We start from the raw sequence: 18,571 nt of genomic DNA on the forward strand, positions 1-18,571 counted from the left end.
CATCAGAGGGAAATGTAATGCATATTGGCCAATGTTGTGTATAACAACATTGACCCTCTGTAATGTGGGTAATGTGTGTGTCAGACTCAGGTCAACTGGAGCAGAAGTTGGAGGAAGCTACATCAGCCCGTCGAGAAATGGAGGGCTCATCCAAACACCTCAGGAGCCTGGAGAAACAGATGAAGAGCCTCAACCTGGAGAGGGACGACCTGCACAAGGTGTGTGTGTGTCGGTGTGCTTCTTCCCTAGGCCTCGATACTGTATTGGGTTAACTCACCCTATTCACCACCAACATACAGCACCCGCCTGGGTGTTACTCCCAGTCATTCAGTGTCAGCCACTAACCCTGACCCTCATTCCCTATAGGACTTAATGGAGGCCAGTGAGAAGATGAAGAGTCAGTCTAAGGAGTTGAAAGAAGCCCACAGCCAGAGGAAGCTGGCCATGCAGGAGTTCTCCGAGCTCAACGAGCGTCTGACTGACCTCCGATCAGCCAAGCAGCGCCTGGGCCGCCAGCTCCGGGACAAGGAGGAGGAGATGGAGGCTTTGTCCCAGAAGGTGGAGGCTCTACGGCTGGAGGTGCGCAAGGCCGAGAGGTCCAAGAAGGAGGTAGAGTAGTCTCGTGGTTCCCGTGGTTCTTCGAGGTATTGGTGTGTCTGTGTGATGGATGTTTTTTTTAACCTCTTTAGTTTTGGATAGTTTGTGTGTGCGTGTCTATATGTCTACGTGAAAGAAGATCTGTGGTGGCCTCGTGTGTGTGTGGTGTGGTGTGTGTGTGTGTATTAACCCCTTGCTGGATGTGTCTCTCAGATGGAGGCCCAGTCCGAGGAGCAGACAGCAGACGCTCAGAAGGAGAGGAAGCTGAGAGAACGATCAGAGCAGCACTGTAGACAGCTAGAGGAGGAGCTGGACGGACTCAAGGTAACACACACTGGAGGCCTTCACGGGGGGCCAAAAAGATGGCCCTGGGGCTTTCCCATCTGGACCCGGTATGCGTAAATTCATTTGTAAAATATGGAGACCCATTCCGAACGGACTCACGGACAACTAGATCCGTTCCGTATAGAACTGGTCAGATCCAGACCCTGTCCGATCCAAGTGAAGGAAGCAGCAGAAAAGGTTTAAGCGACTTTAATAAACCGGAGCTGATAAAGTGCAAGGGAGAAGAAGTAGAGAGAGGTGATGCTCTAGCAGGGGCCGTGCTGTCTGTGTAGGCTTCTGTGAGTGTGAGCGAGTGACTGAGGGACGAATGAGGGAGAAATGGCAACCAACCAAGCCGACTCGCTCTATAGTAGACTAACAGCTGCCATAGCAAGGTTATTTATCATCAAATATGATTACGTAGTACCTTTCTTGACTGCATCAAACTGGGAGAAGCTAGTTAAGTAAGCTAGCTAGCTAGCTAGCAGCTAGCTAGCTAGCTAGCTAGCAGCTAGCTAGCTAGCAGCTAGCTAGGCTAATTGAGGTTGCATGCGCTTTCTCGTCCTGCACAGTTACAAACAACAACTCCATTCAGAATATAAAGTAGCAGCATGCCTGTTGGCTCTTGGTCGTTGTAGCCTATACTTCTCCTTTATGTTTTAATTCCGTCATTTTTATTCCTTCTTCCATTGATTAGATCTTTTTTTACTTTTGCCACACACGAAGGCTCTGACTGTAGCCTATTGCCCCTTTGATGACTTATGATTGGCCAACAACAAGCTACCCGAGGCATTCTCGTGAAAAGCAAAGAGAAGCAGCATAAATGATACAATTTCTCTCTCTCGCTACCTCAGCAATCGTGTTCAGATCTGTATGGCTCCTTCCAGATCAGTCAGTTAAAATTACACATACCCGTGACAATCATATCAGATCTGAACCAGACCCGTGACATTATTTAGAATTCTGGATCCGAATCCACTCGGATCCCGGATCGGGTCTCGGGTATTCGGGTACAGGTGGATTCGTGAGGACCTCTAACACACGCACACACAAATACACACACACACAGATACCCTTTCTATAAGACGTAACTCACCATTCTCTTACTTTCTCTCACTCTCTGTTGCTCATGTACAGATCTTCACAGATGTAAGCAGACGCTCTTATCCAGAGCGACTTGTAGTCAGAAACGCACATGTAGGCGATGTGAAATGGCTAGCTAGTTAGCGTAGCGTTCAATCGATGACGTCACCCATTCGGAGACCTAGAAGTCGTTTTTTTTTTTTTTTTACAGGGGTGGAAACAATACTGTAACTCACAAAACACACACACCTGGGGTGTGTTCAAAAGGAAGCAAACTTTTTCCATTGCAAAGTATTTTGCTCCGGCATGCACTAATGAACACACCCCTGGACGTGTGTATTTGGCTAACTCCTCTCTTCCCCTGAACCAGAAGCAGGTGGGGCCGTCAGCTTCGGTGGTGGGCTCGGACCAGAGCCAGGAAGTGGGGAAGCTGCGTGCCGACCTGGAGAAGAAGACCTTGTTCTACGAGGAGGAGCTGAGCAGGAGGGAGGCGCAGCACGCCAACGAGCTCAAGGGCCTCCGCAAGGAGCTCCGCGACGCTGAGGGACAGCAGCTCACCTTGCAGAAGGAGATCCTGGTGCTCAAGGACAAACTGGAGAAGACGCGCAGGGAGAGGTGTGTTTGTCTTGTCTGTCTACATGTATTTCTTTGTGTGTATAATGGGTTATGTGCGCTACCGCCTTAGTAGAATTGGATATCCACAACACTCATAGACTTATAGGACAGTCAATTTAGAGACATAGACAAAGCATTCATGTGGTTCTGGTTTAAACCTTTTTGTAGTACATGGAGATATACTATACATGCCCGACTGGGTTCTTCCCCTTCTTTTCAGCGAGGGTTATACGAGGTAAACATGGTCAAAGTTACTTCACTCTGGACTCTACTGTGCTCACAGTGTAGTTTGATCTCAGATTCCTCCTATTAGGATTGTCACCATACCAGTATCGTGATACAAACATTTTCCATGGCACAAAAAAACCCACAAAGCAGACTAAAATCATTGCTCCTTTAAAAACCTGCTTTATGTCAAATATTGTGCGCTATAGCTCGGGAAATAAACACGTGACAACATGAGGCAATAAACACGTGACAACATGAGGCAGTTAAGAACGGTTTTCCTTAAGATATGAAGTCCGCTTCAAGTTTTCATGTTCCTTGCTAAGATGCATCTGAGTATCACGATACTGGTATCGTCACAACCCTACCCCTCTGTTGTGACCTTGCTCCTGAGAAGACTCTTGTACATGTCTTAGAGTTCCTTAGATCTAACTGCCGTTGTTTGTCTGTCTACTTGAACATTTCCATTGAAAGTGCTTTTTAAGTCCAGTTAAGTTCATCTGGTACCGGGAAACGGGCCTATGGAGTTGACCCATTCAGTAGAACAGTTACTCTCTCTCTGTGTAGTAGCACTTACCTGACAGTGTACTCGTCCTCTTCTTTCCAGCGAGGTTTATGCAAGGTAAACATGGTTAACGTTACTTCACCCTGGCCTCAACTGTGCTGTACTCGCAGTGTAGTTTAATGCTAGTTACCTTCTCTCCTCTGACCTAGCTCCTGAGAAGACCCTTGTTCATGTGTTAGAGTCCCTTAGATCTAGCTAGTGTTATCCCCCTCTGCCTCTATCCAAGAAGCAACATTCCTCTAACCTAACGGCACCTGATACAGACTGACACTGGAGAAAAAGCTGTAAGCCGTTGTTTTTCTACCCTCCAGCATCCCCGGCTTGCCTAGTTCAAACTGTGTGCGCCCCGAATGGAACCCTCTCCCCTATTTAGTGCACTACTTTTGACCAGGGCCCATAGGGAATGGGTTGCCATTTGGGATGCAGATCTGGCTCCTGGATAGTCTCTTTAACAGTATTGATGTGGTTGAGATTAATATGGCATGTCTGACGGGGCTTTGTCTCAATGCTCCTTATCTGGCCTATGTGTGTATTCATTGGACCTTGCTCTGAATAGCAGGTATAGTGTGTGGTTGATGTGTTTGTGTAAGTGATGATGGAACATCTGAATATGTGTGTGTGTGTGTGTGTGTGTGGCAGCCAAAGCGAGCGTGAGGAGTTTGAGACGGAGTACAAGCAGAAGTACGAGAGGGAGAGGGTCATTTTGACCGAGGAGAACAAGAAGCTCTCCAGTGAACTGGACAAGGTGAGATGTTATACGCACACACACACACACACACACACACACACACACACACACACACACACACACTGCCCTGACCTGAGGTAACCCTCTCACACACACATCCCAATTCTCGCATCATATGACCCCCCCCCCCCACCTCAAATCAAATGAAATTGTATTTGTCTCATGCGCCGAATACAACCGGTGTAAACCTTACTGTGAAATGCTTACTTACAAGCTCTTAACCAACAATGCAGTTCAAGAAATAGAGTTAAGAAAATATTTACTAAATAAACTAAATAAAAAATAAATGGTAACTCAATAAAATCTTAATAACATGACTATATACAGGGGGTACCTGTACAGAGTCAATGTGCGGGGGTACAGGTTAATCGAGGTAATTTGTACATGTAGGTAGGGGTAAAGTGACTATGCATAGATAATAAACAGCGAGTAGCAGCAGTGTAAAAACAAATGGGGGTGTCAATGTAAATAGTCCGCTTGACCATTTGATTAATTGTTACAAGCTGTTAAGGAGCATTTTGGACCTAGACTTGGCGCTCCGGTACCGCTTGCCGTGCGGTAGCAGAGAGAACATTCTATTACTTGGGTGACTTGAGTCTTTGACCATTTGTTGGGCCTTCCTCTGACACCGCCTAGTATAGGATGCTCTCTATGGTGCAGTTGTATAACTTTTTGAGGATCTGAGGACCCATGCCAAAAAAAATTCTGTATCCTGAAGGGAAAAGGTGTTGTCGTGCCCTCTTCACGGCTGTCTTGGTGTGTTTGGACCATGATAGTTTGTTTTTTGGTGATGAGAACACCAAGGAACTTGAACCTCTCGACCCGCTCCACTACAGCCCAGTCAATGTTAATACTGGCTTGTTCGGCCCTCCTCTTCCTGTAGTCCACGATCAGCTCCTTTGTCTTGCTCACGTTAAGGGAGAGGTTGTCCATACTGCCAGGTCTCTGACATCCCTATAGGCTGTCTCGTTGTCGGTGATCAGGCCTACCACTGTTGTGTCGTCAGAAAACTTAATGATGGTCTTGGAGTCGTTCTTTGCCACGCAGTCGTGGGTGAACAGGGTATACAGGAGGGGACTAATCATGCACCCCTGAGGGACCCCCGTGTTGAGGATCAGTGTGGCAGATGTGTTGTTGCCTACCCGTACCACCTGGCGGCGGCCCGTCAGGAAGTCCGGGATCCAGTTTGCGAGGAAGATGTTTAGACCCTGGGGTTCTTAGCTTAGTGATGAGCTTAGTGGGCACTATGGTGTTGAACGCTGAGGTGTAGTCAATGAACAGCATTCTCACATAGGTGTTCGATTTTGTCCAGGTGGAAAAGGGCAGTGTGAAGTGCAATTGAGATTGCGTCATCTGTGGATCTGTTGGGGCGGTATTGGAGTGGGTCTAGGGTTTCTGGGATGAGGGTGTTGATGTGACCCATGACCAGCCTTTTAAAGCAATTCATGGCTACCAACGTGAGTGCTGCAGGGTGGTAGTCATTTAGGCAGGTTACCTTCGTTTTCTTGGGCACAGGGACTATGGTGGTCTGCTTGAAACATAGGTATGTAGGTATTACAGACTCGGTCAGGGAGAGGTTGAAAATGTCAGTGAAGACACTTGCCAATTGGTCCACGCATGCTCTGAGTACACGCCCTGGTAATCCTTCTGACCCTGCGGCCTTGTTAATGTTGACCTTTTTAAAGGTCTTACTCACATCGGCTACGGAGAGCGTGATCACACAGTCGTCCGGAACAGCTGGTTCTCATGCATGCTTCAGTGCTGCTTGCCTCGAAGCAAGCATAAAATACATTTAGCTCATCTGGTAGGCTTGCGTCATTGGGCAGCTTGCGGCTGGGTTTCCCTTTTGAATTCCGTAATAGTTTGCAAGCCCTGCAACATCTGATGAGCGTCAGAGCCAGTGTAGTACGATTCAATCTTAGTCCTGTATTGACGCTTTGCCTGTTTGATGGTTCGTCTGAGAGCATAGCGACATAACCAGACATTGCTGTTCTGTCCTGCCGATGCACAGAAAACCCTATCCTACTAACCCGTTGGTAGGATAGTCTCGAATGGAAATCATCCAGATTATTCTCCAGTGATTGCACGTTGGCCAATAGAACTGACGGTAGAAGCGGGTTACCCACTCGCCGTGGATTCTGACAAGACACCCCGATCTCTGCCCCCTGTATTTGTGTATTTTCTTCGCGTGAATGACGGGGATTTGGGCCTGGTCTCGGAGATGCAGTATATCCTTCGCGTCGGACTCATTAAAGAAAACATTTTCGCACAGTTTGAGGTGAGTATTCGCTGTTCTGATATCCAGAAGCTCTTTTTTGTCATAAGAGACGGTAGCAGCAACATTATGCACAAAATAAGTTACAAACAATGCGAAAAAACAAACAAAATAGCACAGTTGTTTAGGATTCCGTAAAACAGCAGCCATCCCCTCCGGCGCCACCCTTCTCTCCTGGCAAAGCCAATATAATCACTGTTCATCTATATCTACCTTCAAAACAGACCACAGTCTCTTACACACGCAAATGGACCGGCCCGTTGGATCCCATACTATTGACTTTGGAAGTGGGAGAAATGGGAATGAGAATTGGAAGTTCCCAAGCAAAATACTTTTGTAGGAGTTCTGACGTATCGTATTAAAAGTGATGTTTGTTTTTGTGGTATTGTATATTAAGTATGAAGCAATGCCTGGAAGTTGATAGCAGCCAGGGTAGGGTGTATGTGGAAAATAGGGAACATTCCCCAACACTTCCTGAACACATGCTCAACTTGTGCCAGGGAAGAATAGGGAGAAGCACATATCGTTGGCTGTGTCTCAAATGACACCCTATTCCATTTATAGTGCGTTACTTCTGACCAGGGGACTGGTCAAAGGAAATGCACTATTTGGGAAATGGGTGCCAATTGGGACGCAGACCCATATCATTCTGTTTCACATGCTTTCCGCATGACAGCCAGAACACACGGATCAGATTATATATATATATATATATATTTTTCTATAAATGATCAGATTATATTTAAATGTTTTCTATTCTAAAGCTAGCTGCTTTCGTTCGGAAATACATTTAACACATGTCAACAAATGCAAGGTTACCTTGGAACTATTATATTTAGCCTGTTTAAATGATCCTTCAAACTGTGTATTATAACTCTGGGTCCATGTCAGCTTGCACTTACCATTGTTTTGCTGGTCCTATGTCAACCAACAACCTACTTGCCACTTATCAGATTTTTGCCATGTGCGCAGTAATAATTCACCACTGTCAAACCATTACGCTAAAACACATTCCCTTTGCAACTGTCAAGTAGCTTATAATTACCAAGCTAGCTACAGGTATTTATAAATGGCCAGTTGCCACGAGGGCTAGGATCAGCACTTATGACGTCATCAATCATAATTGTATTATATAGATGACTAGTGAGCCCCTCTCCACCTCCCTGCCCTCCTCCCTGTCTTTCTCTCTACCCACCCTACATTGGCATCCACCCCTGGCCTGTCCTTCTCTCCCCTCTTCTTTTAACATTCCCCTGTACCCTCTTTTTTTTTTTTTTATGCCCCCTCCCCCCTTCCCTAACTTTCTTACCCTTTGCCCTAACCTTTTCTCCCCTCTCTTCTCTGTCCCTCTTTCTCCGACCCTGCCCTGCCTTTCCCCACCCTGTCATACGCTTGAAAATCTGGCGCAGCATGGCTCAAATTAAAGTTCTATTGCAATATCTGCTGAGGTTGCCAAACTCTGTATAATATCTATGGCTCTGATTGACTTTGTGTTGCCCTCTGTCCTGTCCTCTCTCCTCTAGCTGACGTCCATGTTTGAGAAGCTGAGCAGCAGCAACAGACAGCTGGAGGAGGAGATGAGGGAGCTGGCTGACAAGAAGGAGAGCGTTGCTCACTGGGAGGCCCAGATCACTGAGATCATACAGTGGTGAGGGACGGAGAGACATACAGGACACACACACACACACACACACACACACTCTGTAACAATGAACTGATACAGTGGTGAGTGGTGCCCCCTGCCGGCCACTCCAGGCCACTGCAGTAGGAGAAACAGGAATAGAGTCTGGCCCAGAGCTCCTGGTTTCCACTAGATAGCACAGCCATAAAGGCAGTATTGGTTATATTGTAAAAAATCATGAAAACCAAAATGTGCCTTTTGGATTTACTGTACGGTTATGTTTAGTACTGTAGTTGTGGATAGGGTGGTAACTAGTGACGACCAGAGCTCCTGTATGGACCTTAGAGACCCCTAGTGGGGGAAATGTGTATGTACTGGCCAGGATTGTTCAGAACCCTCTGTGCCCTATATGTACACATAGAACTCTGGCTCTGGGCCTATTTAGTGTTCGTCCCAAGTGGCACCCTATTCCTTTATAGTGCACTAATTTTGACCGAAGCCCAACGCGGTGCACTATATCGGGAATAGGGTGCCACTTGGGACATATCCTTAATCTAATACTCAATGGGAGGGCAATGGCAAGTTATCGTAACCGTATTGTAATCTTGCAGTCCAGTTAAAGTGACAGTTTGGATATGATAGCTTATGCAACGTATACTGCGTTTAGTGAGTTGTGAGGGCTGCTCATATCCCTGTATTTATTGACTGTGCGACAGGGTTAACGAGTTCATGCGTGCTACCTACAGGGTAGGGCTTACCTGCAGGGTGTGTGTCTGTGTGCCCACATGAGTGCGTGTGTTTGTATAATGACGCGAGTGAATGTGTCCTCTGTGACGTGTGTGACGTGTGTTCCAGGGTGAGCGATGAGAAGGATGCGCGAGGTTACCTCCAGGCTCTGGCCACTAAGATGACCGAGGAGCTGGAGGGACTGAGAAACACCAGCCTAGGTGCCAGGGCCACGGTGAGACATATATACACACACACACACACACACATATACACACACACACACGCAAGAACCTCTGTACCTCTCCTCACATCTGCATTGAACTTACCCTTCTTCATTTGCGTCCCTTTCACCCCCCTCCCTCCTTTCTCCCCCCTACAGCAGGACATGCCGTGGAAGGTGCGGAGGTTCGCTAAGCTGGACATGTCAGCCCGTCTGGAGCTGCAGTCTGCACTGGACGCTGAGATCAGAGCCAAGCAGACCATCCAGGACGAACTGAACAAAGTCAAGGCCTCGAACATCTCCACTGAGTGGTACGTCCACTGCTGCTCTTACTTACTTTTCTACCTTTAAACTCATAGTCTAAGAACTACGCTGAGACTTAGAAAATCTTTATTGCTCAAAAAGGGAACATGGGATATGGGGCACATTCAACGGCAGTACAGTGCAGTCAGTCAAGAGTGCGCACCTAAAGTATTACTCTGTTAGGCTTGCATGATCGGATTTGGCATTGTTGACGTTCTCTGGCTCATCTACCCTCCTGTCTCCTCAGTAAGCTGCAGGAGTCGGACACTAAGAACCAGGACCTGCTAGCTGAGATTGAGAGGCTGAAGAAGGAGACGGAGGAGCTCCGCCTGCGCAGGGGTGAGACTGGAACCATCACCTCTGACCTGTGTTTCTCCTCTCAAAGCTATATGTTCTGTTTGAGTGCCGACCTTTTCGTTTTTATATGTATGGAATATCTGGTCTTAAGCACCGACTAAGAAACTTTCAATGTATGAAACTGGGAGAGGGCAAAATGTTTCTACTTTCTCTGTGCTGCTTTTAGGACAGCATGGTGATGTGATTGTGGTCTCTGGTGGGGTTGTTTTGTGTAGGTGTGAAGCACCAGGACTCCCAGAACTCCTTTCTGGCCTTCCTCAACGCCCCCACCACAGCCTTGGACCAGTTCGATGTAAGTAGCCATCCCTCGCACTTTATAGACAGGATGGCTTTTTAATCATCTGCTCTAAATTCCACGGTCTCTGACTTGTTTAAAGATCAGAGGAAATGTTTAAAGGCCTCTCTTCTTTTGTTGAGTGACTGTGTCTTCCTTCACTTTTTTTAAATTAATTTTTTTTAACAGATTTTGTTCAGAACATTCATTTTCTTCAATTAATTTTCTTTATTTCATTTGTGTAAATATTTCACATCTTGTTTTTATTTGGTTCTCCTTGCTTTCATGTTCTGCTACGTCAGGATTATTTCTCCTCATCCTCATCCTCTTTAATAGATTTTTGGGAAGACGTAAGTTTCTGTTGGGCAGTGGCTGACGTGTGTGGAGCTCTAGACTGTAGATGGATAATAAGCTAACTAGTTGCCTCAGAGCGTGGTGGTGTGATTGGATCCAGTGTTTGTGTGAGTGAGTGGACCATACCTCTCTGTGTTCGTCCGTGTGGGTATCTGTGAGCGTCGTAGCTAGTCCCGTGTGAGTAGATAAGCCTACTAGCCAATGAGTCTTCTGTGAATGTAGTAGTGGATCAGCAGCATCCCCAGTCTTTGGCTATGTCCCAATTTTCCACCCTTCTCCCAAATTGTGCACTTGCACACTCTGTGTCATGCATTTAAAAGCAAAGGGTTGGCTAGAGGGAGTTTCCACCATTGTTAAATCCATGTGAGAAAGTGCTCAGTTCAGGAAAAGGGCGGAGAAACGGAAAATAGCCATTGCGTGAGTGGGGTTTGCAGCAGCAGAATTTGGGCTCCTTGGAATTTAGTCAAGACTTGAAAGAATGTTTGTATACTGAGCCGATTCCTCCCACTTAGTATAGAGACATTCTTTGATGCCATCCATGGCTACTTGGCTTTGAGTCCAGACACTACAGAACATACTGTTTAACACTCTGGAGTGAGCTTCCCTTCCACACTGTAGTACCATCACGAGTTCCCCTGTTAGTCCAAGAGTCTATGTCCCATATCGCACCCTATTCACTACTTTTGATCAGGGGCTGTGGTCAAAAGTAGTGCACTATGTAGGGAATAGGGTGTCATTTGGGACACCGAGAGTTATTACCCAATCCAGGCAGTGTCCTTCAGTGCAATGTGGAAAGGACATCCTCAGCAAATAGATAGGCTACCATTCCTTTTAATGTGACCTATTTAAGAGCCACTTCAGACTTCTCAATGTTGACTTCTTTCCATTTTTCTGTCCCTCTCTCCCTCCCCCCACTGAAGCGCTCTCCATCAGTTGGGCCAACTAGCAAAGGCAGACGAGTAAGCTAAGCAGCGGTTCTGTGCTTGTTATTTTGTCTGTGCCCAATCACCCTCTGAACCTCAACTGTGTCTGTTGCATGAAAGGGAATGTATTGTGTGTGTTGTGTCGGTTGTTATGCATGGGGCTTTGTGGAGATGCAACATTTGGACTTTCAAAAAAGTTAAGTATTTTATTGTATTTGTCTTTGCTTTTAAGGCATGGTGTATGTATGGGTGTATGGCCTGCACTGTAGTCCTCCAATAAACTACAGTAGCGTATATGTGTGCATTTATTGCAGTTGTTTCGTTATCCTCCAAGTGGCTTTGTGGATTTCCCAAAACCAAATGTATGGTGTGGCTGTGCTCTTGTCCCTCGTGGCTACAGTCGGCATGGTCAATGGGTTACAGTGCATTCGAACAGACTTACGTGACATTCTAGAATTGATTAAAAACAAAATGTTCCTCATCAATCTACACACAATACCCCATAATGACAACGCAAAAACAGGTTTTTAGACATTTTTGCTAACGTGTATATATTACAACAACAACAAAAAGGTTAACACATTTACGTAAGAAGACTCTTTACTCAGTAATTTGTTGAAGCACGTTTGGCAGTGATTACAGCCTCGCGTCTTCTTGGGTGTGACGCTACAAGCTTGGCACACCTGTATTTGGGGAGTTTCTCCCATTTTTATCTGCAGATCCTCGAAAGCTCTGTCAGGTTGGATGGAGAGCGTCGCTGCACAGCTATTTTCACATCTCTCCAGAGATGTTCGTTTGGGTTCAAGTCGGGGCTCTGGCTGGGCCACTCAAGGACATTCAGAAACTTGTCCTGAAGCCACTCCTGCGTTGTCTTGGCTGTGTGCTTAGGGTCGTTACCCAGTTGGAAGGGGAACCTTCGCCCCAGTCTGAGGTCCTGAGTGCTCTGGAGCAGGTTTTCATCAAGGATCTCTCTGTACTTTGCTCCGTTCATCTTTCCCTCGATCCTGACTAGTCTCCCAGTCCTTGCGACTGGAAAAACATCCCCACAGCATTATGCTGCCACCACCATGCTTCACCGTAGGGATGGTGCCAGGTTTCCTCCAGATGTGACGCTTGACATTGAACCAAGAGTTCAATCTGGTTTCATCAGACCAGAGAATCTTGTTTCTCATGGTCTGAGAGTCCAGTAAGTGCCTTTTGGGCAAACCAAGCGGGGTGTCATGTGCCTTTTTACTGAGATGTGGCTTCCGTCTGGCCACTCTACCATAAAGACCTGATTGGTGGAGAGCTGCAGAGATGGTTGTCCTTCTGGAAGGTTCTCCAATCTTCACAGAGGAACTCTGGAGCTTTGTCAGAGTGACCATCGGGTTCTTGGTCACCTCCCTGACCAAGGCCCTTCTCCCCCGATTGCTCTTGGCCGTGCGGCCAGCTCTAGGAAGAGTCTTGGTGGTTCCAAACTTCTTCCATTTAAGAATGATGGTGGCCACTGTGTTCTTGGGGACCTTCGATGCTGTGTTCTTGGGAACCTTATATAGACCGGTGTGTGCCTTTCCAAATCATGTCCAATCAATTGAATTAACCACAGGTGGACTCCAATCAAGTTGTTGAAACATCTCAAGGATGATCAATGGAAACAGGATGCACCTGAGCTCAAGTTCGAGTCTCATAGCAAAGGGTCTGAATACTTATGTAAATAAGGTATTTTGTTTTATAATTTTTTTACATTTGCAAAAATGTCTAGAAACCTGTTTTCGCTTTGTCATTATTATAGGCTGTTGGATGTAGATTGATGAGGAGAAAATGTATTTGATCCATTTTAGAATAAGTCTGTAATTGTAACAAAATGTGGTAAAAGTCGATGGGTCTGAATACTTTCTGAATGCACTGTATGTGTAGCACTCGTGTCATGTGCATTGTTCATGGGTTTGTGGTCCAAACTGTAGGCTTCCTAATGACCGTTGACCAATGGATTGGTCAGTCCTATCTCTGCTACGACTACAATCTCCGTTTACCTCTATAATACTGTGCATCTACCTGGTTGAATTGTTTTCTTGCTTTTTACTCTAAGCATGGATGGTGCTTTTTGGTCCCTTTTAGCTTCCTTACTTTCTACCAACTCCATCACAACCTGTTTCTATGTCCTGCAACCCACCTTTCTTCATTTATTTCTCTCTCTCTCTCTCTCTCATCCCTTTTTCCAGGTGGACTCGATGGATAACTTCACTCCCTCCAACACTCCATCCAGAGGCGAGGACTCCAAGTCCCAGCTCAAGTCTCGCTCACGGTCGCCCTCCATGGCCAGCGACGTGGAGCCTATAGAGGTGAACTCTAACCTCTGAACTTTGGACCTCAACTTATATTATGCTTAATCTTAGACTGTTCTTAATCTATAAGGGCTGATTTTCCGACCATAAAATAAAAACTAGGTATATATTGTGCTGTACTTAGGGCTGTTAAGGTGACCATATTACCATATTGGTCACGAGTAATGAAGGCAGTCAAATTCCACATGACCCTTTAGTCACAGTAATTAGGCTTCTCCAAGCTCTGATGCTGCTGATGGCCAAACTTGCTAACTGCATGGTACTCCGCACCCTATTGTTCCTCTAATCACCCTGACATCAATGCAAATGTAATCAAAAATCTAATCAAACACTTCATGAGAGCCCATGAGCTCATGTTGCGCAAGAAAATGAAGCACATAAATCCGCTTTACAAGGGGTTTAGAGCCTAACTGGCATTCATAAGCTGCGAGTGAGTTTCAAGTTTGGGGAAGATTATTTTCACCATAAAAATGCACCTTTATAATTAAAGCATTACATGCATAATCGCATTTGCGGTCACTTTTGATAATGGTGTTTTCCCGCTAATGAAATTTGTGCTTATAGCCTACTGCCGTGTGCACATTGCTGAGCTTATAATGTGAAGAAATAGCCTAATAGTTGATCAACATTTTAAGCTAAACGTTCTGATCTGTTGCGTTAAGCCACATTGTGTAAAAAAAGTATTTTTGATGCCAGTGGTTGTATTAATTTGAGATCTATCGCATCCCACAACTGTGCCAGACTATGTTTGGAATATTTGTCTCTCGTACAGAATAGAATAGGTACATTTTTGTACTATGGGGGATAGTACATTGACATAGGCTAGTGCTTTTGCTGTTCGTTAGACATACTCATCTTGTTGGCTGACCAAAACTAAATGTGGACAGTTCTTCCAATATTTTCAATATGCACCTCGGAATTGGACAAGGACGCGCGCAGTTGTCCCCGACGTGTCTGTCTTCCATATCCGCAGCAGGTCTCCAAGGTGAACAGCCTCTGGCATGTTAGAACAAAAAAGAGAAGATGTTAGAGAAAGACCCGATCACGTGATGGTGAGCCATGTGAGTGAGAGGTGCTTCGGAGCGGACAGCACTCAGGGAGAAGGGCACAACACAGCACTCAGGGAGAAGGGCACAACACAGCACTCAGGGAGAAGGGCACAACACAGCACTCAGGGAGAAGGGCACAACACAGCACTCAGGGAGAAGGGCACAACACAGCACTCAGGGAGAAGGGCACAACACAGCACTCAGGGAGAAGGGCACAACACAGCACTCAGGGAGAAGGGCACAACACAGCACTCAGGGAGAAGGGCACAACACAGCACTCAGGGAGAAGGGCACAACACAGCACTCAGGGAGAAGGGCACAACACAGCACTCCCGGCCAAGGGCACAAAGGCCACTGGCCGCAAAAGGCATGGATTTTTTTTAGGATGCATTACGGCCACACAAAGGGTATGCCGCCGGGAAATTTGAGGCAATATCAAGTGCTTGTCAAATTGTGAATGAGAGACTTTAAGTGTGTACAGCCTGCGTAAAAAAACAAAGCAGAGTACATGCCTTTCAAGCAACTTAAAAAAAAAAAATCATCATTAGTCGCATCATGCAGCCTTACAATGTGTTAATCATAAACAGATAGCCCAATGTTTGTAGAACAACTAAAGTTCCATTAATAACTCTAAATTAAGCATATAGGAGGACCTATTTCGTTGTTAAATGCTCAACACAGAATAGCCGCATGTGCACACGCCCTCAAATCGTTTGGAGAAAGTATCCTTTCTATTTAATTCAGCTTTGTTCAGTTGTTTTCTTCATACTCTAAAATAATGCCATGGAATTCTAAGCAAATTGTGTCTGCTAAATGAACTAGTGTAACCCACAGCCATTTGGCATAGCCACATCAGGACCTAACATAAGGACAAAGTATGCTATTCTGTTCTTCTGAAATAGACTTCATTTTCTTCATATCATGTTTCTTTAGACCTGTCTAAAAATAAATCATGGATTTATTGTGAAGGTGTAGGCCATATTAAATGTAAAACGTAGATGTTCTTATCAGTGTGGAAGCCAGGAGACGCTAAATGTGTTTGTTAATTAACGGTCAATTACCGTGAGACCGACCAGTTACTTGCTTGACAATCACCGGCTGATGAAATTTCGTGACCGCCACAGCCCTAGCTGTACTCAGATCTTTCTGTCTTCTCTCACCCTCTAGTTGATAGACCACCTCCCACGGCCAGTCCAGACCCCCACCATGCGATCAGGGGGGTACGGTAGTATTGGCCGCTCATCACCCAAGGTAAGACCTGACATCCATTTTGACCTCCCAAATACCATTCTACTGTTTTAACCTCGGTCAATAGTCATGTCAATCCCATGGACCCGACGAAGACCAGTTGCTGTAGTTCAATAAAGCGTCTGTATTAGTCCTATGTGTTTTGACCGGTCCTCTGTTCTCCTTTGTTTGTCCCCTGCAGCCCAAAGCCCACCAGTTTGTGGTGAAGTCCTTCAGTGCTCCAACCAAGTGTAACCAGTGCACCTCTCTCATGGTGGGACTCATCCGCCAGGGCTGCACCTGCGAAGGTACGATGAGAGAGCGAGAGAGAGAGAGAGAGAGAGAGGGAGGGGGGGATAAAGGGTGGAGGAGAGCGGGAGGAAGACAGATGGGAGAATGAGGAGCGAGAGGGATAAAGGAAGGAAGACTGGGATCTGAGGAAAGGGATGGAGGGAAACAGGTGGAAGGAAGAGAAGAAGGCAGGGGATTTTGGATGGAAGGAGGAGAAGTGGAGCAAGACTGAGGTGGGAGTACTGTCTCTTGAGGCTAGATATAAAACCGATATAAACCCCTTATTCTCTCCTGTCTGGTCTTGCAGTGTGTAACTTCTCGTGCCACGTGACATGTGCTGACAAGGCTCCAGCAGTGTGCCCCGTGCCACATGACCAGACCAAGGGGCCATTGGGCATTGACCCTCAGAGGGGCATCGGCACTGCCTACGAGGGACATGTCAGAGTACGTATGACACCGAAGATTGTTTATTTATGCACTCTTTTAACAACATTTCCTGGTAGAATAAGTACCTGTGAATTAAAGTGCAAATGTAAAACTAAAACCTTGTACGTTTAACGTCCCTATATCACCAGTGGCTGACCTGTGTGTGAGGCTTGCCTGTTAATTGTGTCTGTATAGTAAAATATGTCTGTCTCTAAAGGTTGTTTACCACTGTCAATACTAGGTTGGGTCTATGTGTGAGACTGAAGTGTGTGTCTGTCCCTGTGTGTGTTCCCAGGTGCCCAAGCCAACGGGGGTGAAGAAGGGTTGGCAGCGGGCGGTTGCCGTAGTGTGTGACTTCAAGCTCTTCCTGTATGAGCTGGGAGAGGGCAAGGCCACAACGCCCAGTGTGGTGGTCAGTCAGGTCATAGACATGAGGTAAGGACTACAACCTAAGCTCTGTCTGAACTAGAACTCCCATAGCTGGGGAAGGGCCACAACGCCCAGTGTGGTGGTCAGTCAGGTCATAGACATGACGTGAGACTGACAAGGACTACAACCTGAGCTCTGTCTGAACTACAACCCAGTCTATCAGAGAGAAATGGCTGCTTATTAGAATTACTTCTGGGTTTAGTCCCTTATTTGATTGACTCAATCAATCTCTCCCACGTTCTCTCTGCCTCTCCCCTCTCTCTCTCTCACACTTTCTCCTTCCTTTGTTTTCCAGGGATGAGGAGTTTTCAGTCAGCTCTGTCCTGGCGTCTGACGTCATTCACGCCAGCCGCAAGGACATCCCATGTATATTCAGGGTTAGCCTTTTTTTCTTGAATACATGCATTTATTTATACATCCATACATTTACTCCGTGATTACTCCCCCGCCTATTCCAGTCTTCAGATTTCTCCGCTTTTTAAACAATGCTTCATTGTTGTGGGACGCCATTCCAAAAGCCCTAACCTTGCCCAAACCTCTGACCTCTAAACCCCTCCAGGTGACGGCTGCCCAGCTGTCCGCCTCCTCCAGTCACAAACCTTCCATCCTGATCCTGGCGGACACCGACCACGAGAGGAACAAGTGGGTGGGGCTTCTCAACGAGCTGCAGCGCATCCTCAAGAAGAACAAGCTGAAGGAGCGCTTTGTCTACGTGCCCAAAGAGGCCTACGACAGCACGCTACCGCTCATCAAGACCACGCAGTCCGCCGCTATTATAGGTAGGGGAGACACACACACACACGCTGCCCCTCTATTTTGGTCATGTAGTAAGAAAGTAATTGTTAGGGGGGGAAAAACTCTTCTCTGTATCAGTCTCATTAAGAGTTTGTAGTATACAGCCATTGCATGTTCTACTGCAGAAGGGATCACACTTTCTGCATCTTGTTACCTAACTATGCGGTAGACTCTGAATCAAACGTCCTCTTGATGTTTTCTCTTCAGATCACGAGCGTGTTGCCCTGGGCAACGAGGAAGGCCTTTATGTTATCCATGTCACCAAAGATGGTACGACTTTTGCACCTACCCGCCTGATGCACTTCACCCAGTTTGCAGTAGAATGCTCACCACATATTGGCGATCACAGTGGAGAGGTCTTTTTGACAACTCGCTCTCTCTCCCCCCTCCTGACCTCACAGAGATCATCCGCGTGGGAGACAATAAGAAGGTCTACCACATCGACCTGGTCCCCCAGGAGCAGCTCCTAGCGGTCATCTCCGGTCGTAACCGCCACGTCCGCCTCTTCCCCATGGCCGCGCTGGACGGACGGGAGATGGACTCCTACAAGCTGGCCGAGACCAAGGGCTGCACAGCGCTGGTGTCCGGGCCCGTCCGAAACAACTCCCTCACCTGTCTGTGTGTGGCCATGAAGAGACAGGTCATCTGTTACGAGGTGGGCGGTGGGGACGGAAGGGATGGGGTTTTAAAGTTCATTGTCGTATTTGACAAATGATGTCGTGTAACTTTGCTTAGAAAAGCAACGATATGTAGGCTATTTTCATGGGATTATGAAATATAAAAAAATTTACTCACTAAATAACAGCATGAGGGTTCT

General features: G+C 46.5%; 1 protein-coding gene across 2 annotated transcripts in view; it reads left to right on the forward strand.

The window, feature by feature from the left end:
• LOC120024301 (serine/threonine-protein kinase MRCK alpha-like) overlaps window positions 1-18,571 on the forward strand; it is a 92,658-nt gene that overhangs the window by 62,429 nt on the left and 11,658 nt on the right. Inside the window, exons 13-30 of one of the 2 annotated variants that reach the window (XM_038968511.1) lie at window positions 85-218; window positions 367-609; window positions 811-921; window positions 2,375-2,619; window positions 4,049-4,154; window positions 7,956-8,080; window positions 8,909-9,014; window positions 9,165-9,313; window positions 9,553-9,644; window positions 9,878-9,954; window positions 15,754-15,837; window positions 16,016-16,121; window positions 16,412-16,548; window positions 16,826-16,965; window positions 17,255-17,336; window positions 17,519-17,738; window positions 17,962-18,024; window positions 18,156-18,409. In XM_038968511.1, coding sequence (XP_038824439.1) covers window positions 85-218; window positions 367-609; window positions 811-921; window positions 2,375-2,619; window positions 4,049-4,154; window positions 7,956-8,080; window positions 8,909-9,014; window positions 9,165-9,313; window positions 9,553-9,644; window positions 9,878-9,954; window positions 15,754-15,837; window positions 16,016-16,121; window positions 16,412-16,548; window positions 16,826-16,965; window positions 17,255-17,336; window positions 17,519-17,738; window positions 17,962-18,024; window positions 18,156-18,409 — 2,474 coding nt within the window. The remainder of the gene's footprint in view (window positions 1-84; window positions 219-366; window positions 610-810; window positions 922-2,374; window positions 2,620-4,048; window positions 4,155-7,955; window positions 8,081-8,908; window positions 9,015-9,164; window positions 9,314-9,552; window positions 9,645-9,877; window positions 9,955-15,753; window positions 15,838-16,015; window positions 16,122-16,411; window positions 16,549-16,825; window positions 16,966-17,254; window positions 17,337-17,518; window positions 17,739-17,961; window positions 18,025-18,155; window positions 18,410-18,571) is intronic. The other variant, XM_038968512.1, reaches the window with a different exon arrangement.

The sequence above is a fragment of the Salvelinus namaycush genome, chromosome 29, assembly GCF_016432855.1.
Source record: "Salvelinus namaycush isolate Seneca chromosome 29, SaNama_1.0, whole genome shotgun sequence".
NCBI lineage: Eukaryota > Metazoa > Chordata > Actinopteri > Salmoniformes > Salmonidae > Salvelinus > Salvelinus namaycush.